A 22,303-nucleotide genomic window follows, 5' to 3' on the forward strand; every position below is an offset into this window, starting at 1 on the left:
CTACTTAACTGGAACGTTTATCTATACTTGACTCTGCATCAGGCTTAAAAACTATAAGGACCGTTTCAAAGAACTGTATTGTTTCTTCAAAATTTTGATGTGTTATTTCAAATTTGCCGTTCACAAAATATCTGTTTTATTTAATGGTCCGTCAAACTTTATGGGGGATAAATAGATCTCAGACACTGTGGTGATTTTTGGTGATCATTTACATTCCCATCTCTAGACCCTTGTATATCTTTGGCCTATCTTGCCTACACAGTATGCAAACATGCTTAGACACAGCATTTCACATATTATGCTACTATCATGTATTCTGCACTTTCCACTGGTACTATTTCATGTATTATGCTATTATCATGTATTCTGCACTTTCCACTGTATTTAATGTACTATTTCATGTATTATGCTATTATCAGGTATTATGTACTTCTCATTATTTAATGTATTATGCATTTTTTTCCTGTATTATGCAGTTCTCTATTTAAAGTATCATGGATTTTCTTGTTGGTACTGCATCTTGTAAAGCGCTTTGTGATGGTGTTCCACTATGAAAGGCACTATATAAAATAAAGATTGATTGATTGTCTTTTAGCTTCAGAAAACATAAAGGAGCAGGCTGCCAACTGGTGACACATCACATCAGTTTTTCAATATATTTTGGTTTTACGGTTGAGGTGTCACACTCCACATTTATTGTAGATTGCAGGAGAACTCAAAATACTTCCCTTTCAATCTCAATATAAACAATAAAGCAATGCATGGTGTACGGCTAATAAAAGTAATTCCTGGGTGCTAAATTCATACTTTAATTAAAAACTAAATGCCACTTGTAAAGTACATGTGATTTCTAAAATACATACATCTGCAAACACTATATTTTATTTATAAGCAGTAATAAATAATGAATTTTTAAATGAATACATGTCCCTTTGCATATCCACTTTATATAAAATATAATTTTTTAAAGCATGTTAACATTACCACAATTTTGACAAAATAAGATAGTCCAATGTTATACAAGAGATGTAACAGAGCTGTTCAGGAGTGGCTGTTATACAAAGTGCATCTTATAATTCAAAAACTGGCATTTGTAATTTTAACATTGCTACAGACAAGAAAACTGAAATGATGCTTGTAATTTACAGTGTACTCTTACAGTGAGATGAACAAAACTGTCAAAATAATCAGGATCATGTTGAAATATATTTACAGCTGGACACATCAATTATAGTCATGCATTTCTTCTTGCCAGTTACAGGCAACATGCAAAAGATCGATTGCAAAATGTGATTTTTTTTTTTTTTGCTTAAGTTGAAAGACAGTAGCGTGATCATTTTCCAACCACAACAGTCACAGAAGAGGCAAACACCAAGTTATCTTGATCAGCTGCTTGCAATTACAGTACTTTCCACAAAAAAAAAATAATGCAACTGTATCATACTTCAGTAGTTGAGGAAGTATTTCTGAAACTCAGGGTCCTCCTGAAGGAATCGGTTGAGCGAGTCTCTTTTGTAACAAAGTAATAACAAAACGCATCTAGACAGCAGGTGACATTGGACAGACACATTGACACCTGGACAAACAGACTTATGTTTTGTTTTGCTCTGCAGTCAGTAATGACATCTCCTCTAACCAGATACTGAAGGAAAATCCCCACGTGGCTCGGTGTGAAGGAAACCAAAAACACCAGCAGGTTGGCGTAGATGATCCGCACACAGGCTCTGTGGATCATACTGTCCCTGTTGTTGTTCTTTTTCTGGAGGATCTTGATAATCTTCACGGAACAGACCACCAGGACCACCATGGGGATGATGAACCCGAACAGCTCCACCGCGATGATCATGGGGGGGTTCCACATGGTCTTTGAGAAATTGTGAAAACACCTGATGTTGTCATAGCTGTCGTCGTGGAAGTCATACACGGGTATGCTTCCCAACCACACTAAAACCCAGATTACTGCGCACGCCCCGAATGCCTTTTCCGGAGACCTTAAGGTTGTTGCATGGAAAGGGTGCTTGATGGCAATGTACCGATCGACGCAAATGCACACGATGGTGAAAATGCTGCCATACATGCCGACGAAGTAGAGGGTTTCCAGAAATGTGCAAAAGGTCTTCTGCATAGTCCCTGTAAAGTCTATTGTGGCGTGGATTCTGAAAGGCAGTATTAAAAGCAGGAGCAGGTCCATTAGTGCCAGGTTAGCCATGTAAATAGTGGATTCCGTCCATTTCTTTAAAACCCTGCAGAAAACAATTAGAGCCAGTGCGTTCAGGATGATTCCCACAATGAAGATGGGGATGTAGACAGCTAAATGTAGCGAGCGTACAAATGCGTTGATGCTCTCAAAGGAACAGTTCTCCATAACTGAGCTGAAACACAAAGCACACAATCAGGGTGTAGCAGTAAGAATGCAGAACTCTGCCCAGGCTCAGGCACAAGCTGTGTAGAATCACATTGTTAGAATAGTGCAACCTTCAGGTACTCATAAAGGTTCCAAACATGAACATTACGGAACTCCTAATGGTTCTAATGGTCACTGTTTCACTGTTCCATGTTGAACCCATTCAACAGTGAAACCTTGTGTAGTCAGTATAGTTCTTTAGAACCAAAACACAAAAAAGGGTTAAATACAAATCAAATGCTCTGGGCTGAAAACCTTAATTTTACTAGGAAATCACATTGAGATTAAAACCTCTTTTGCAAGTGAGACCTAGCCAAGAAAGGTAGCAGCAAAACATATTACAATACAAAAGTGCAAATATAAAAATTAAATACATTTAAAACGCAGATAAGTCATACTCAATATAATAAACAATCAGTTAGTGACAGGTGTAATCAACTACTTAAAACAAGCTCAACTCTCAGTTAGTTAATCATGCAGCTTACTGTGTTATTGTATTAAAGTTATTTGGGACTGCAACTCAAGTTTATACTGTAATTCAAGACCGTGGAGCAAAATAAGCAAATGATCTTTTAGCAGCCTCAGGATGCACTTTTAGAACCGTAAAATACAAAAATGAGTGTGATCTACAAGCTGTAGTTACTACAAGCGACTGTAAAGTATTCATTTATATATGGAGATAGCTTATATTGAATAGATAGTATAAAAATATATACCAGTGCTTCAAATAGGTCCAGCCAACCAAACCATATAAAACACAATGATGAGGACTGTAACTTGAATTAGTAATATATCTCAAGGCTGCATGATATGTGGGGTCCAATTTGCTTAATGTTAATGGTGATGCAAACCTGTAGACTGTCACCATAATCAATGTGTGGTAGAAATATACAAGCAATTAGCAATTCAGGCTTCAACACGTTTCATAGCTAGTGTATCTTGAATCAAGTGCATCTTTAAAACCATTAGCTGTAAAGGCCTTGAACAAATAATGAGATCAATGATGTTAGTTGAGAGCTTAAGGTGGAATGAAAACCAGAAGACCCTGCGGCCCTTGAGGACTGGAGTTTGACACGCCTGCTCTAGAGTTTAAAAGAAGCTTTAAATTAAATAAAGCTCATTGAATGGAGTCAATTCTTTTAATTGCCAACAAAATAGAGGGACTACATGAATATAAAATGGTATCATCTCCATAGAGATGGTACTTACAGTATTTAATTAAAAAAATACACACAACTTACGTAAACAGTTGTAGCAAAACATGGGAACATGTAACACAATAAAATAAAAAGGTCCTTATATACCCTTTAAAACAGAAGAAAATCAAACCGCTTCAATCTCCTACACTTTTTTTTATTTTCTTTGCCTATCATTTTACTTCTTACAAGGAGAGTAGCGCTCGAAGTAAGAACTTGATTCTTTTGCTTTAAACAATATTTTAAATAACCTTCCTCTTTATTATTGAGGTTCCATTTTCCATGCTGCATTGAATAGTCTTGCAAATCTATAACAGAGCTAGTGAGTTTGTTAAATATGAGTTGAGTGATATTTCCTCATCTCCGTTACTCTCCCATTCACAGTGCACTGCAGTGGAACCACAAGAGAGGGTAGGTAATGAACTTGTTATTTTGAAGTGTATTCGGTGTTTTATTATGCAGATTTACAGAGATCCCACGTATTCATAGACTTGGCTTTGAGCTCAAATATTGTGTGTGATGGAACTGGAAAGGTAAAGCATGCGTTGGTGTAAGGCACTTGCTGCAAGGTTTACAGAACTAGTTTTTCAACCCGGGGGGTTAACACAATTATGTCTCAACCTTGATGTTCTAGGTGATGCAAAACTTTTGTCCAGAGCTGTAGATCCTAGTAAAGCACACAAGAAAAACAAATAGCAGAAACTGTATGACACAACAAGCAGCTGGTTTTCCTTAGCACAGCCTGTTTTATTTTTAAGTGTAGCTGCATTTCCCTAAATTGTGCAGAACACAATACATGTTGACTACAGAGAACATGAAAACCACTAGTTCATCTTTAGGGAGGCCCAGGACTTTGTTTAATTTAATAAAATAAAGAGAGAGAGAGAGAGAGAGAGAGGGAGAGAGAGAGAGAGAGAGAGAGAGAGAGGGAGGGGGGGGGGGGGGGGGGGGGGGGGGAAGCGGTACAGTAAAGCTATTGCTTAAGAGCTTTTGGATTTCAGAAATATATAGTATTTTGAACTGTTTCATTGGTTTTAGTAATAAAATAACACATGCAACACTTTCTTCTTTCTGTTAAGTAGGTAGAAAACACTTGCCTCAGTTATCCTGAGCATTTTAAATCTGTTTACTGTGCAGTAAGAATTATAATTAATTTGGAAATTAGAACTGTCAGTGCATTTTTTCTCTGGACCAATTTAATTATCCTCTCCAGTTCTGTTGCAGTATATTAATCTGATGCAAGTATACCTATTATTATTATTATTATTATTATTATTATTATTATTATTATTGTTGTTGTTGTTGTTGTTAATAGTATTACAGTCTCTTTTTTTATAAAATATTCTGTCTTGTTAAGATGTAACACTTTATGCTATTATTAATATTCATTAGGGCTAAGAAAAAAGGATTACACTAAAAACATACAAAAAACTCCTTTAGACTGACTTAAAATATAAGCAGTAGTGACCTGTGCACAACTAATCCAGTTGTTGCTACATAGTTGCAGAATTAAGATTTATTTTTATTTTTACCTGAGATTCCCCACAGAGGCAGATAATGATATTTGCATGGAATGCTGCTGAAGGCTTATGGCTGTGCTTGAGCTCTCATCTGACGGCAGCAACATGTCCAATAACCATTTCCTCAGAAGAAAAGAAACATTTCAATTAGAGGTTAGATGGGTACGTGCAACACAAGTTTTCCATCAGAGCCACTAATATGTGCGTCGAATCGGCTTCAGGTTTTATATCTGGTTGTGATTGATTGATCTGTCACAGATTGTCACAAAGTCTCTGCAAGTCCAATAACCACTTCCTTTTTTTTTTTTTTTTTTTTTTAAAGAAATCTTAAATTTTACTTCAATTCGGACTTAACAGGTCTAATGAAATAGCTGTAAAGATTAAAATTTTTCACATACAAAAAATACTTTGAAACTGGAGGATAGTTTTTATAAACTGATTTGAATGATCAGTTCTTTTGTTTGATCTGGTTGTCGGACTGGTTGCTTAAGGCGTTTCTTTCACTATAAACAAACAAACCAAAAAAACAGGTACTTTGTTATTTGAGGTTCCAGTGTTTTTTTAAGCGCTCATCACAGATACAGTAAATGAAAGAACACACTTCAAATCTGAGAAATAGTTACATGCCTACTCTTGAGTAATCAAGAATGCCGTCGAATCTATCTGACTAAAAAGTGTCTTTATGTAGAGTTTAAGGGTTTGATATAACTGTAATTATCTTTACCTCCTTGTTGTTATCTTTTGCAAGGATAGCAGCAGTGATCGCTGGTAAAAGTTTCCCCGAGCCTTACTAAAAGTTTAAACATCTTAAAATGAAGCATAATATTTTTGTTATGTTTCATTTCACACATTTTTTGTCACACTCCCCTAAACATGCATGCGTGACAGATTATTCTCTTGTGGTTAAAGCATATATTCTTAGTGGGTGTGCACATGAAAGGCTAACTAAGAAAATGAATATCTTTACTAGAAAAAGCCTGCCGTGTTCAATCAGGCGCGCTCATTTGTATTCTCAGTGATGTAAAAAAGAAAAACTTCAAAAATAATTGGAAAATGTACTTCTAATTACAGAATGCATGTAACAGACTGACTGTGTTTTGCATTTATATTGTAGCCGGGGTGGTTGGGTTAAAATATAACCTCTTCAACATTTCAATACAATAGTCCCAAAAGAATAGTGAAATAACAATAGTAACTATTGTTCATTTAGAAAAGAATGGACTTTATCGTGAGTACAGCTCTGGCTAAAAGTTTTGCATCACCCTATAGAATTAACAAATTTTGCTTCGTAAAGTCAAATGAAACCTGTTGAATAATGTTAGGCTAACATATTCAATTTGTATCTTTGTAGTTTTCCATATACGACAAAAAATGTGAAATCTAACATGAAATACTGCACTACTATTATGGCTTCTGGTAGACTTCTGCAATATAATTCTGTAGTTTCTTTGATCACATGATGTTAGATAAAATATCTAAATTATGTTCATACAGTTAAAATTCTAGGTGATGAAAAACATTTGGCCAGAGCTATAAACTCCAGTAAAGCACACAAGAAAAACAAATAGCAGAGATTGTATGCCCCAACAAGCAGCTGTTTTTTTTCTAAGTGTAACCTGTTTTATTTGAAAGTAATTTAAACTTACATTTAGGTGTAGCTGCGTTTCCCTAAACTGTACAGAACAAAATGCATGTTGACTACAGGGAAGAGTCAAACCATTAGAGTTTAGAGAGGTCCAGGGCTTTGCTTAATGTAATAAAACATTTTAAAAGAGAGAGAGGTATGGTAAAGCTATACTTGGTATTTTTAACAGTTCTTGGTTTTATGTTCATAAGTTTATTTTTTTAATTGCGTCTCAATTCTAAAATTGTAGGTGGTGCTAAACCTTTGGCCACAGCTGTACAGTAATTATACATGTTCAGTGTATCTTTACTCTAGTTTGGTTTTATACAGATTGCTAGTAGTAGACTTGTCATAGCATGCACACGGTTTTTGCACTAGTCTATAGATATCTTTTGCCACTCTTCTCAACAGATACATTTTGCCATGCTTCTCAACAGGTCAGTTCGAACTGGCTTCATTTGACCAGCCTCTGTATCTCAATCCTGCAATGCCTGGTTGAATTCAGGACTGGACACAGTATGGGCTGTGGATTAGCACCAGGCACCTTGCATCCTAAAACAAATATCCAGGGAGCTTCAGTTACTGAAAAATGTCAATTGATCCAAATACTGCTAATGTTTAAATTATTAATACAGGGCTCTCTAGTGAAAATCAAACACTTGACAGTGTGTACATGTCTCTTGGGTGCATTTGTGTCTCTAATTCTATGGGTATTTAGGTCAATACAATGGAACATATATTTACAGATAGCGTGCTGATACTAATGCACAGGTTTATCAAGATCTTTACACAATCGTGAAAGGAAAGACTAAACTGTTTGTGTTAAACCACTCTTAAATGTATATTCTGAGTAGGTTGTTATTTACTGAAGACATTTTTCCCCAGGGTGCAATTCTCACTGTTATTTGGTAAATGAACACACCAGGAATGATACAAAATAGGAAGAAACAGCTCAGCCAGGCTTGATTCTCACATGCTATGTAAAATTGCTGTTTCTATGTCCCTCTGTTTAATTTGTACTCTGGATCTCTATTGTACCACAAGCCTGGTTCTGTGAAAGAAGAGACCCACAAACCAGGACCCGCAGCCACCTGCATGTTTCCAAAAGAGTCAGGCCTACAGAGAAATGACTCGGCAGGGTCTGGAGCTTAACCACAGCTTGGAAAAGCTCCTCACATAGCGTGCCACAAATATACCATCCTGCCAATACAAGATTACCCTTGAGCACTGTTATGACTCAAGGCATAGTTAGTGTACAACTTTGAATTGGTCAGCAATACTTATGAAGTGTTCCAGTAATTGAACCAGAAATGCATCGACTGAAACACAGCAGAGCTGAGATGTATTGGTATGCTCTATCCATGCAAACGGCTTGTTAGTATTGATTTGAAAACACAGTCTTTCACAGTCTTTTCACAGTCTTTCAACTCAGGGTTGGTGCTTTGTGCATTTGTACTGGGGGATTTAGCTTTAGTGTTTGATTAAGTACAGTACACTCAATCACACTCTGTTACCGGATTATTTGATTATTTATTTATTCCCCTTTATTTTTAACAATTTCTGTAAATCATACTACTTGAAACAACCCTGCAAAACAATGCTGATAGCTTTTCAGCAATTTCTGGTTTGGTCTTTGTGGTATATTAGTAGTTCAAGACTAACCCTGAACAGACTCAGTTGATTCGCTCTGTTCAGACTATATCCCTTATGTAATGAAAATCTAATGTGTGGCAAAGATTAAGGGCAAATGATTGATCTTGAAAACCTTAAAACACCTGATTTCACTGTATAGTCATTCCACTTACAATAAGTGAGGTGTCACTTATATGATGCAATCTGTGTCACGAGTTCTAATCAGATTCAAAGTGAAACATAAAAAAAAAAAAATGTTGTATTTTTTTTTTTTTTTTACATTATAGTGTCATTAAAAAAGATACATAAAAAGTAGGTAACTTTAGTGCATGCATTTTTTTTCCTTTCTGGAAAAAATAAATACAGTTTTGTCGACAATGTGGAATAAAGAGCTTTGGGAATCTAACACTTAAAAGATTAAAATAGATAAGAGGTTGTGTTTTATTTATCACAATAAAGTCTTATAATGACAGTTTCTGTTCCCCTTTGGATTTAAACCACCAGATGGATACATTATCAGATAAGTGCATAGGAATGCTGAATCACTGACTAATGAAACAGTTATAAACGTCTCAAAAGATATTGATACTGAAATACTGGCCCATTAGCTCATAACAGCAGAATTATTTCTTTTAGGAAAATAAAAATAATGTTGATGCTCGTGAGACTGCTAACTAATAAATACCATGTTCCAGTAATATTAGCTAAGTGACATTTTGACATGCAACTCTGTCTACAGCTAAATGCACATTCGGTTTCTCGATTGGTCCAAACATAAGACATGGTAAATGTTACAGTTCCTGTCCAGGAATATGCCAAACAAAAATAATAATGTAGCCTTAAGATAATAAAGAAACAAAATGAAGCTGTGCATGCAAGCTCTGGCATTTAGGACAGCAAGTTGTTCTCATGTGTAGAGTTCTCCCAGGGCACTGCGCACATTGTTTATCGTGACTTACCTTTTCTTATCACATTTGTGTACACTAGTGTTCTTACCCATGTAGCGTCAATAATGCATGGCAATACACTGAAAAACTTGACTTGTAAAAGCTGCAGAACTTGCTAAAATGAAATGCAAGAAATATGACATTGATAGAGATGTTAGCCTTGATTGTTTTTGTGGTCGCTCAAAAAATCCTAAAGGATATCTGGTAACACTTTAAATTAATGTGCTTATTAATGTTTTATAAATATATAATATATGTTTAATAACTATGTTATACCGTATTAATAAAGTATTATGGATGGTTTATAACCATGCAGTAGCCATAGACAGAATTATGATTAAAGATCCCAAAGTACAATATGTGGCTAAAAACAAAAATATGTTTGGCTTATGAAGTGCAAGATACAAAAACCTAATACCAATATTGGATTGTTATATAAACCCTATAATAAAGCTAATTGTTACTCAATAAATTTTGTTGTTAACTCAATTCATATCTTTGATAAATATTTTATAATGATTCCGTCGTGGGGAGCAACCTTAATATAGCTGTTACTAGATATCTTGCTTTATTAGCCTCAGAATATGCAAGCAAAATTATTTCTGACCGAATCGTTTAATAAGAGACCTTGTTTGGTTACACTTTCAGGTGTTTCTTACTGGGTATTTACCATGGGTAGGTACTGAGCAAATACAGGTAAATTAATGACACATAAATAGCATCAATGACTCTATTATGTCATGTACATTAAATCAGCGAGAATATGTTTACAAAATACGGATCATTTAGGGTTAAACAATGTATTTAATGTGTAAATATGTTTGCATAATATATGTAAGTACACAAATTTTATCAGAAAAAAAGGTTAGGGTTAGTGTTCAGAATAGTGTTAGGGATGAGGATGTAGTTAGGATTATATTTCATTTTTGGTTAACACAAAGTATACAAAATACAAACTTTAAGAAAAACTAAATTAACTAAATACAACCGTTTCCTGCATTCCAGCCATATTCTCTCATCGCCCTGTCTCTAAGTGACGAATCTCTGATTTTGTGCCTCAACTTGTTTGCTGTACAGAGCACACTTGTGTCCTTGTTGCATTGAAAAATAAAGTGTTCTCCTTGCTAACATGTCATTTTCATATTTTTAAAAGCTCTCCTGATAGCACTACCTTTGTTCTGTACAGAAAAGTGGAAGGACTAGAATAGTGCTTCTACTACAACCATTTGTAAATCACAGGAAATAATGGTTTCAGCAATCCATACTGCAGCTGCAATTTACCACACAAGTTCATCCAAGTTGTTTCTCTTGCTAACATATGTCTTTTCATATTTTTTTTAAAAAAAGCGTCGCCCTCCTGATATGTACCTTTGTTCTGTACAGACGGTGGAAGGACAATGGTGCTCCGTCAATGCTAACACTTCTCTTGTTTACACTTTTGTATCTAATACTACAACCATTTGACTACCACACACGAACAAACGCACACACCTTTGTTTTGCAAAATCCATACTGCAGCTGCAAACACACAACCACACACACACACACACACACACACACACACACACACACACACACACACACACACACCCTCAGTGCTGTCAGCTCTATTGTAGAGAGCAGTTTCTCCTCCTGGATGTGTTGCCTCAGTCTCGTGGCGCTCTCTCTATCTCTCATACACACACACAGACACGCACATACACACAGACACGCACACAGATACACACAGACACAGCTGTAACCTGCTAACACACACACACAGACGCACACACAGATACACACAATTCCATGTACCTTTTAAAAGCACTTGGTCCGTTCTGAAATTCCCACGTTAGAAGTGATAGATTCGTTCGTCAGCCAAAAAAAACACATCAAGGAAAAGCATCCTTGATGTAAGCCTTGTGAACTGGAGAAGAGGCAGTATGCTTGTGTTCGGGGAACGTGGAATTATTGAGCCCACATTGGGTTGTATCCCTGGCAATGTTACTCAATGCCTTGTGTTTATACTATAAACTCATAATGCCATTACACCAGCACTAGTATTTTTGTTATAAGGTGGAAAACAAACATAACTATGGCTTGTGACTATAGCACTATAAAGGGGAGCACTGTACATGTAATACATGCCTGTTTACTACTAAGTGGAAGCACAGACACCAACTGCAATTCTAAAATGATTGGTTTCTAACTAAGGCTGCTTCCAAGCCCACATAGATGTAATGTAGGACTTTATTTATTACAGATCGTGGGTGTATCTTTGTTTTAAAAACAAATGCCATAAATGCTATTAAGACTATTATCGATGATTCACTTGTGTCTGTGGTTTGACGCGGTTAATATTTTACCAATGCCATAAGATATTGATTCCGACGAAAGTTCGGGCCTGGCATGTTATAGTATTGTATGCCTATATAAATAATGTGTGGCTCACCCATTTACAAAAAAAGTTTTTGTTTACTGTTTTACAATAAATTCTGACTTTTGTTGAAAAGTTTTTTTTTATTATTATTATTATTTTATTTAAATATTGTGGGCTTCGGCATTTTACAAAAAAAATGTTACAATGTAGCTGTTATATTCATGAACATTTTTGTTTTTTGTCCACTAATTTTAAAAATGTATAATTTTTTTTTTGCAACTTTGACTTTTAGAGCACTGATGGTTTTGTTCCCATGAAAACCCCAAGCGTTGCTTCAAAGTGTGTGATTCATACCAAAAGCAAATGCAGCCTGCAGCTTCGGGCTGAAGATAAAGATTGCGTGTCTCAAATGTATTTTTCCAAATGACATTAGCAAAGCAAAATTAGAACCGTCTCAACGGGGACTTCGTTTTGATTCTTGGCAGTACAAGTGCTGCCTGAAGATTAGAAAAACCACAACACATTTGCATATTCAAAGACATCTGGATATGCCTGCTGTAGGATTAGGGTTAGGGTTAGCATATTCTAGGGTTAGGGTTAGCATATTCAATGGCATCTGGATGGACCTGCTGTAGGGTTAGGGTTAGCATATTCTAGGGTTAGGGTTAGGGTTAGGGTTAGGGTTAGCATATTCAGTGTCATCTGGATATGCCTGCTGTAGCCTTGGCTGCCGAATACAGACCGTGTGCACAAGTGTGACATTTCACAGAAGGATGAAAGGTAGAAATCTATATTACAATATGTGCAAGAAACAAATCGACATGGGCTAGGCATGAGAAGCCATTTAGTTCTTCCTGTTCTGTTTTTTTTTGTTTGTTTGTTTGGTGATAAACTGTGCATTTGTTTCAAAGCCTGGCCCAGTAAATGCGTACCAAAAGACTACAATTGAAAAGGCATCGTGGAAACCTTGTACAGTATGCAGACCATTGATTTCCAATCATGAATGTCTCATTTATATAGAGTTAGTAACCATTAGAATAGACACAGTGGAGAAAAGCAATCTGTAAGGCCAAGCAGACAGCTCTTAAAACATTATGCTGTACTGGATGTGCTGAAGGTAAAGTGTTGCACAAGCATGTAATGGTAGCTACAGTGTGGTGTTTATTATTATTATTATTATTAGTATTATTTATTATTATTATTATTTATTAATAATAATTAATAAAATAATAATTAGTCATTATAATTATTAGTAATATATCATATCAGTCTTACTAACAAATCCATATCGACTGAAAATTAGTTTGTTATATGATCAAGCTTTTTTTTTCACTTTATATTAAATTCAATACCTGCCATTTGTTTAAGACTCTAACAGCATACAGTGCTAGACGATCACTTGCCCATTCAACAAACCAGACTGATTTCGAAGCAGACATACAAAATTCAGACTGATTGTAAACATCGAAATGTATTATTTTCCAAGAAAGAAGGAGTGCACTGTAGATCTGTAACGAGAACAATCGAAGAACATTGAAACAACAGCAAGACAGTTTTTGATGTTTCAAAAAGATACACTGATACTTTTCTGTGTGTATTTCAAAAATAATTAAAAAAAAAACAGGTCCGTTGATGTTTTTCTGCGTGTATTTCAAAAAGAATAAAACAAAAAAACAAACGGCCGTTACTGTTTTTCTGCGTGTATTTCAAAAGGAAACCGCAGAGCAGTGGTGTGCCTATGCTGGTCGGGTTATTGGAACTGAATATGCTGACTGAACGCGACAAGTTGCTAGTTGACTCAGTGCCATTACGTGGTAAGCAGACGAGTTCGTCACCAAATGCAGGAAATGTAGCACATATGGTATATTAAAAACAAACAAACAAAACAAAAAAACACAAAAGTGTGTGTGTGTGTGTGTGTGTGTGTGTGTTTTTTTTTTTTTTTTTTTTTTATTATTATTATTTGACATTTACCAATAAAAAAAAAAAAAAAATTGGACTGAGATCCTTTGGGTTACACACAACAAAACTGCACAAGGCAAGTGCTGTCCCAAACTTGGCATGGTAACTATAGAAACGGATTGTGTTGGCAGCGTGACAGACAGCAGGGGTTGTATAGTGATATTCAGCTGTGCAGTGATTATGTGAAAAGGGACTTTAAGGACTACAGCAGCTTGTAATGAGCTAGTATGTGTTTAAATAAGAAGCTTTGTACTACTGGGAGCCTTGGCTGGGGTTTTACAGTGATTCATTTCATAAAGAACCACGCAGTGTGAAATTATGAATGGCTGTTTCTTGCATGGTTGTTCCACAGTGCTTGTTTGAAGTACTAATTTAAAAATACTACTATTACTACCACTACTATTACAACCAATAATAATAATAATAATAATAATAATAATAATAATATACAGTGTAACACATTTTTTTTTTTTTTTTTGGTTTCCTGGGTAGTAAGTGTTATTTCCTAATTGCTTATGCCTCAAAAGTATAGAAAATGGCTATTATTCCCCACAAACTTTGCTTTTGTGACCAGGACAGTGATATTTTGAAATTTATCTATTTTCCAGAACATTCCAGATAGATTCAGTGCTGAGTAAACTTGGAGTAACTTCTAGAACTTTCCAGTAATATAAATAGTAGTATAAATACAGGGGCCTTAAGCCCACCAGTTCAGTTTAGTTCCAGCTGCCTAAGTGGATACATATCTGCATTTTTCTGAGATGGCATCAAGAGGCTGCAAGCATCCGGCAGACGCATTTTGCTATGTCTGCGGCCAATTTATCAAGACAAGAGCGAAAAAGTACTCCGTGGAAGCATCTGCTAAGATGTGTGAGGCCTACAAGGCATATTTCGGCATGCCTGTCGGGGATCAAGACAAACCCTGGGCACCTCATTTCACCTGCGAGCACTGCAAAAAAACTCTGGAAGGTAAGATGGACAATTGTTGCTCGGAATTTTATGTTATAAAATTTGTTAATTTTTTAAAATTGTAAAAGTTTTTAATTTTAAAATGTTTTACAATTTTCAATGTTATTGAAAAAATATATCATATATGAAAAATGTTGCGAGAATCTCTTACACATTAGTCATGGGTGAAATAAATGTATTTTTGTAGGATGGTACAGAGGGGAAAAGAGAGCCATGAAGTTCGCTATCCCAAGAATTTGGCGGGAACCCACTGACCACTCAAGCAACTGCTACTTCTGCATGGTGGACCCTTCCAAACGTCGGACTGGCAAGAATGCACCTGCTATCACGTATCCGGACCTTCCTTCATCCATCGCCCCGGTGCCACACTGCCATGAGCTCCCCGTACCCACTCCTCCGGAGAGAGAGCAGCCGTCTTTAGAAGAGAGCAGCAAGTCAGAGAGCGAGGAAGACGTTGTAGATCCAGATGACAATTTCACAGGTGGAGCTGAGGAGAGAAACCCATACTACCTCAACCAAAAATACCTCAACGACTTGATTAGAGATCTTGGTCTCACCAAGTCCAATGCCGAGCTTTTGACATCTAGGCTCAAGCAATGGAACTTGTTGGATGAAAGTGTGCAAGTCGCAGATCAGAGGAAGCGTCACCAACCTTTTTCCAACTTCTTCACCCGTCAAGATGGGCTCTGCTTCTGCACACCAGTCTGTTCGAGGCAATCGGAATCGCCTGTAACCAGAATGAGTGGTGCCTCTTCATTGACAGCTCATCCAGGAGCCTCAAAGCCGTGCTGCTCCATAATGGTAACAAGTACCTGTCTCTTCCCCTGGCTCACTCGGTGCACCTCAAAGAGGATTACAACAGCATCAAGACCTTGCTGGACGCCTTGAAGTATGATGAGTACGGCTGGGAGGTCATAGGAGACTTGAAAATGGTGGCATTCCTGATGGGTCTCCAAGGCGGTTTTACCAAGTTTCCCTGCTATCTTTGCCTTTGGGACAGCGGAGACACCAAGGCACACTACCACAGGTGGGACTGGCCACAGCGGACCGAGTTCTCTGTGGGGAGGAACAACGTCAAGTGGGAGCCACTGGTGGACCCCTGGAAGGTGCTGATGCCACCACTGCACATCAAATTGGGCCTTATGAAACAATTTGTCAGAGCTCTAGATAAGGAGTCAGCAGCCTTCAAGTAACTTCAAGACTTCTTCCCTAAGCTGTCTGAGGCAAACGTCAAAGCCGGTGTCTTCATCGGACCACAAATAAAGAAGATTCTGGAGTGCAATGAATTCCCCAAGAAGCTCACTAGTAAGGAGAAAGCAACTTGGAACAGCTTTGTTGCAGTGGTTCGGGGCTTCCTGGGCAATCACAAGGCCGAAAACTATGTGGAGCTGGTTGAGACTCTGGTGAACAACTATGGCACAATGGGCTGTAGGATGTCCCTCAAGTCCATATCCTTGATGCTCATCTTGATAAATTCAAGGAGAACATGGGAGCGTACTCAGAGGAGCAAGGCGAGCGCTTCCACCAGGATATACTGGACTTTGAACGCCGCTACCAAGGAGAGTATAACAAGAACATGATGGGAGACTACATTTGGGGGCTGATTCATGAAAATGATATACAGTATAACCGTAAATCTCGGAAAACTACTCATTTCTAAATCTTTTGTAGTCATTTTTTTATTACTTTAGTATAAATACATGTTAATTTGGATTCATATGTTGTTTTTTTCTGACTTTATGTGAACGAAAAGACACACATTCGCCCATTTTCTCATTGGAAATAGGTAAATTTCAAAATATCACTGTCCTGGTCACAAAAGAAAAGTTTGTGGGGAATAATATCCATTTTCTATACTTTTGAGGCATAAGCAATTAGGAAATAACACTTACTACCCAGGAACAAAAATTGTGTTACATAGTGTAATATAACTTGAAAAACTAAATACAGTATTGTTGTAGAAAAAACTGTTAAAAGAAAAAAAAATTAAATTGTTTTTGGAACTATGCAAGATTTTATTTTTTTCCACATGAAATTATTCAAACGAGAGAAAAGTTGCAAGACTCCCTAATAAGTTTACATTTCTTCAAGATCAGATCTGCAAGAGTAGTATACTAGTACACTGGAGCCTGTGCGAGAGCAGTTTGAAACAGGTCTTGCTTGTCACGATCAAAACCTGTTGAAGTTGAGATAATCAAAGAAGAATCTCTTATCTCTGCTTCTCCAGCACATGACACACTTTCTAATTTCACGGTAATGCTGCTTTGAAGTTTTACAATTGACCATGATTCAATCTTTGGCTTTTTCCAGACAACATTTTCTAAGCTATCAGGGTCTTTAGTTGGTAACTTTTATTGTATATGATGCTGTAGATTCCCATATACAAATTTACCACTGTAAATTTGCACAGTACTTTTGTAGTTTTTCCATCATTATAATATGCATTTACCATAGTTTTCCTTGCTTTATAATATACTTTAGGTACGCAGAGTCACTGTTCTGTCACGAATAGATACAAAAGCTCGAAATGCTTTTTACTGTGCTGTCAAAAATACGAATATGATATGCCTTTACAGATGCCAAACTTTATAATACATATACTTTATCATGCTTTCAACTGTGTTTTATTAAACATTTTCTTATGCTTTTACTATGGGAAACTTTATAAGGTTAGGCTGGTATGTCTATCCTAGAATAACATCATCTGGTGCAAAATGTTTCATCACACATTTCAACAAATAAGATGGACTACTCCGGTACTCTTACAGTCATTGTCATGAATCACGGACCACGGTAACCCCCAGTCTTCGCTCCCACAGTCCCACGTACAGCACATGAGCACACAGCCAGGGTGACGTGATTGTCCTGAATCAGTCTCCCCCAATCTTCGTTACCATAGTCCCACATACAGCACATGAGCAGACAGCCAGAGTGATGTCAGTGACTGTGTCTGTCTGAGACAGCACTATACCAGCTTGTGCAACTACTGAAACTCCATTCTGTTACAAAATCCCTTTTTTTGTCGTGAAGAGATTTTATTAGGGTGTACTCAGCTCTTTCATGCTGTTACAGTTTTCTTTTACTCAGTCCTCAGACTTGGCCAGTGCTTTAGCTGATAACCATGATTTGGTGTATTTATATAAACTACATCCTGTTTTGTACAGCCTAGACGAGATAAGAAAAGGTGACAGACAATTACTGTTAAATGTGGCAGGCATCGGCTTTTAAAAAAACTACCTGTACCATTAAATTTTATTCACAGCACTGAATAAATCAAACCATTATGTAATAGCTAAACATGTGTGACATGATATGTGTACAACATAATGAACAAACACACGTTTAAAGGTATTTAAGAAAATGAATCTTAACCACAGTAGTAATTTGTGACCTCTTTGTGTTGAGTGACTATCAGTAATGCAAGTAGAAAATGTTATTTTTAGGAAGAACCGTGTTCCAAAACGGAACGTTTCTGAGCGAGAAGGAAAGAAGCATGAAATGAAGCTGCTCACAGCCTCTCTGCGTGCTCTGAGGGTTTAACCACATCCTTCTTTCACTGCTAGCTCATTGTGCGCTCACTTCTACTTTGGTGTTCTTTGTTTTTAGTTGGGTTTTTATTTTTATTTTTTATTACCAAAAAAACAGTGTTTTAAATGCTGAAGCATCAAGTTTATCATGGTATACTGTTAATGTTCAAGTATTACAGCACCAGTTGTAAAGGTTGTATTTATTCTGTCTATATTTATTCTTTGGTGGAACTTGCTGATGGAAAGTACCAAAAAGGATCTTAATTAACAAACAAATCCAACAAAACCAGCAACAACAAAAACACATTTCCTCTTAAAGGTACAAGTACAGGTGTATATATATATATAAATCAACCAATGCTACCTTAATCCATGTGCCTCAATCCTTGATTATATACCACTATACATATTTACAGTACATGCATTGTATTGTAGATTTTTAAAACATTGTTTGTATTTTAATATGAATATTTATAATCATTATAATAATTAGCTACAAAGTTTTGGTTTCAGCCTTCCTCAGATAGCATGATAGAAATAGCTAGGTAGACTATGGTGTATTACACGCACACACACAGAGGAATTAAAGCTTTATAAAATAGGCTCCCTGTTCTAATCCAGAGAGCACATGATGCTGGCGCGCTGGGCACTAGCGCAGTGTACGATACAGGAGTTGCCTAGCTACTGACTTGATTCAGGTGGTGATCAACAAGATCTACAGCCTCATTTCTCTGTGGTGTAGGGGCCACAGCTTTACCTCATCACTGATCTGAGGGTTGTTGTTGTTTATCAGTCTATTCTTTTTTTATTAATGTTGTTCATGAATTACTAAACTTTATTGTAACCCATAAGGATCTAGTTGTCTTGTATTTGTTTCTTGATTTCTCTACTGTTACAGTACTGTAGTCTTATTTTTTAAAAGCGATAGCTGTGAAAGACTACTGAACTGCAGGAGGGTTGCAATGCTATTGAAAGGCTCCGGATTGGATGTCTTGGAGTCCCTACACCTGTCATCTTAAAGCAGCCTGGAAAGGAACAAATCACAGCAATTCATTTCATCCCATCCCAGACACGCAATTAAAAACATCAACGCTAAGGGGACTCAAACAATAACCAATGAATGGCTTCTCTCTAGTCATCTGTGCTCAAGGTAGTGTTTATGGCCAAAATAATGTGACTACATTACATCAGTATAAATATGAGGTGTCATGCTAATCATACTGTACTTGAGTGCTGATGAATTCCCCATAAAGTAAGCTGAAACTTGCCCCTCTGAGCCGTTTGCATGCTATCACAAAACCACAGCGTGTCTCAAACTCTAAATACACCTGCAAATATGATCATTTGATTGACAGGAACATCTTTTAGTGCAACGATCACCAGAGTCCTAGCAAGACATTGGACTCTGGATCCAGGTACATTTAACCCTATTTCTCTTTACAGTCAGTGCTGTGCTTTGAGTATGCCCTCCACCGCCTCCCTCCCCACTACCTCTATTTTCAGCTGTGAGAGGGTCTTGTAGAAAGGCAAGTCAGAGTGTAAAATCCCAAGTCAATATGGCAGTCATTATACCCTCCTCCCTCTTGACATTGGCAGCGGGCATGCATTCATACTGCAATTATAGCTTTGGGGCTGACCTGGCATCACCCTGCAGTAGGTGTAAATCACACAGCAGTCATGCAATTTAAATACATTCTTAGTTTGGGTTTCCTCCAGCCGAAGGCTCGTAGTCTGTGTTGCTCCACTTTGCTAAGTAGGACACATTTCCTGACACAGGAAGTCTACCTTGTGAAATACTGATGAATAAAAGAGATCAGGCTTTCTGGTTTCAGTTTAGCCAGATGTTGCTGCTCTTGGGGGCCAAAGCGAAACTTTCCTGAGGCCCACATAACCATATACCGGATCCTGGCTTTCCAATGGTAAGTTTCAGGCTAGGAGACACATGATGTTCAGATACGCAGACACGTCCGAGTCACTGCATTTCCCCCTGGCCGATTACTCAGTCGGCCTGCCTCATGTGCCTCAAGTGTGGTAAAGCTTGCAGTCCGAGTCTCTCTCTGTAGATTCCAGCAGTTCCTCTTGTTGACCATTTTTTCCTCACCAGGCATGTGCTGAAAACCACTTCTCTGCCCAACACTTTTATATTACCAGGCAGGCAACATCTGCTGGGGTGACAAAAAAAATGAACAAACTAAAAAAAACTTGCACATCTTACATCGTAAACTTACATATTGTCTATCATATTAAAATCATGTGTAGTTCTTAAGAAAATATATATATGTTGTGATGAATTCTGTAGTTCTTAAAGTTCACTGCCCCTTTTATTCAAGACCCAGGACACAAATTGCTTTTTTAAGCACTTACGCACACTTTTAATAAACACCTCGCTCTTTCTTGAGCACTGTCTACTATACACAGGAACCTAACTAACACAGGACAGCTAAGCTGTTTACCTGTAACACAGTCTGACAAAACAGAACACACAGAAAAAGGCTTTCTCACACTACCTTTTTGTTTCGGTTGGACTCACCATCAACCGGGCTCCTCACACACCAGCAGCCCTGAACAGACTGGCTGCTTTCTTTAAATACCCTGCACCTGGCTCTAATTTACAATGACAGCCAGGTGCAGGGGATAATTAACAATTAAACAATTACCAATCAACAGAACTATCTTTAAACAAAACATACGTTTCCACCTGTTTTAGACAGGGAGGAATCTGTCCCACTCCCTGCTACTTCACTATGTGTGTGTGTGTGTTCGTGTTCGTGTTCGTGTTCGTGTTCGTGTTCGTGTTCGTGTTCTTGCTCTTGCTGCTCATTTCACTCAAACCTAAGCACTGGCTGTTTCCAATTTACAAAACTCTGAAGGACAGATTTCTGCCTAACCGCTCTCTGCCTAACTTACGACCACTAGGGGTCACTGTGGCGTAGTGAAGCGAACAAATCCAAGCTGGTAAAGGTTGTAGTGTCCTTTTACCAGGCGAAACGCTGAGTAAATTCATATTATTAGTAGTACTTGCATAGGATCAGGGCCAACTGTAGCCATTCCCAGAAACTCAGTCGGTGATGCAATGTGACGCCTGCTTTACAAAAAGGGCCAGGAGGCCACTTGTGCATTAATTACGATTTAAACAGCTGTCAATGAGCGCTTTGTATTGCCCTAGTGACTCACTCAAGAGGCTTTCCAAAATGGCCGGTGTCTGCAAATGGGTGAGTCTCACAGTGTCTAAAGATGTATTCCGCTGCAGCGGTAGCGGTGTCCCGAGTCTGCTCTGTCTGCAGCACTACCTCACGCATGAGAAACTTAACCAGGAGGTGAAAGGAGTAAGACTTGCGGTTAGCGCAACATTCTGTGAAACGACGGAATCGCACTATTTTGATGTTGTTTACCCAAAACAATTTCAAGCAATACGATTTTAATACGTTATGATGCTCTCCCAATAGAATCGCCACCGCAATTAAACACATTTAATGAACCCTCTCATGCAATCCACACCCACTTGTTGATTTGAAATCGATTCATTTGTGGTTTAGTGGTGAGTTTAAAAAAAAACCTGACCTGTCTTAAAGTGTTTCAGAAATATTGGGCCCGTTGGCATCACTCCCTAATCCATGTGCACTGTGATATTCGTTGTTCAGTGATTAGCTGACTAAAGGTGACAGTCTTAGCCCACATGGTCTCACTGATGTAAATGATTTTGTCCGGGTGTTTTCTTATGTATGAAATGCAAATGTGCACAAACCAGAGGGGGCTGAAACATCTGCTGGCTGTGGCTATATTACTCTGTGATTGTGTTGTGGTACACATTGTAACGGATTTGCACGTTTGAATGGGGTCAAAAGTTTATCGTTAACAGTGTGCATGCAGGGCGTGAGTTTTAAAATAGTCTGCTGTAACCACATAGCGCATGCTTAATGAGTTATTTTCAGGTTCGAAAATTTCCAGCCAAGCCACAAAGGTGCTGTATGTGTAATGTCACCTCGTTATGTCGCCCCTCGCTATAATTTTGTGAGATATATCGCGGTGCTGGAGTTGGCTTCCCATTTTTACTGTCTGACTGCGTATGCCTTAGCTGCAACATACATAGGCACTTCTAATTACTGTGCGTTTTATTTCGTGTCATAACATGTTTTAACCATGTCATAAAATCTATAACAAAA

At 37.6% G+C, this 22,303-nt stretch overlaps 1 protein-coding gene across 1 annotated transcript; it reads right to left on the reverse strand.

Annotated features, from left to right (window-relative positions):
* Nucleotides 1–643: 643 nt before the first annotated feature.
* LOC121326632 (G-protein coupled receptor 55-like) lies at nucleotides 644–6,359 on the reverse strand. The gene is made up of 2 exons (XM_041269969.1): nucleotides 5,133–6,359; nucleotides 644–2,372 (listed from the first exon to the last, which is right to left on the reverse strand). The coding sequence occupies exons 1-2, from the start codon at nucleotides 5,225–5,227 to the stop codon at nucleotides 1,439–1,441; spliced, it is 1,029 nt and encodes a 342-aa protein (XP_041125903.1). The 5' UTR covers nucleotides 5,228–6,359; the 3' UTR covers nucleotides 644–1,438.
* Between the last annotated feature and the right edge of the window lie 15,944 nt (nucleotides 6,360–22,303).

This window comes from Polyodon spathula, chromosome 14 (assembly GCF_017654505.1).
Source record: "Polyodon spathula isolate WHYD16114869_AA chromosome 14, ASM1765450v1, whole genome shotgun sequence".
Classification (NCBI taxonomy): Eukaryota; Metazoa; Chordata; class Actinopteri; order Acipenseriformes; family Polyodontidae; genus Polyodon; species Polyodon spathula.

Coding starts and splice junctions, on each gene's coding strand:
- LOC121326632 (XM_041269969.1), bottom strand. CDS start 5,227: ATGTTGCTGCCGTCAGATGAGAGCTCAAGCACAGCCATAAGCCTTCAG. Junction 2,373..5,132: donor GCCTCTGTGGGGAATCTCAG/GTAAAAATAAAA, acceptor TTTGTGTTTCAG/CTCAGTTATGGAGAACTGTT.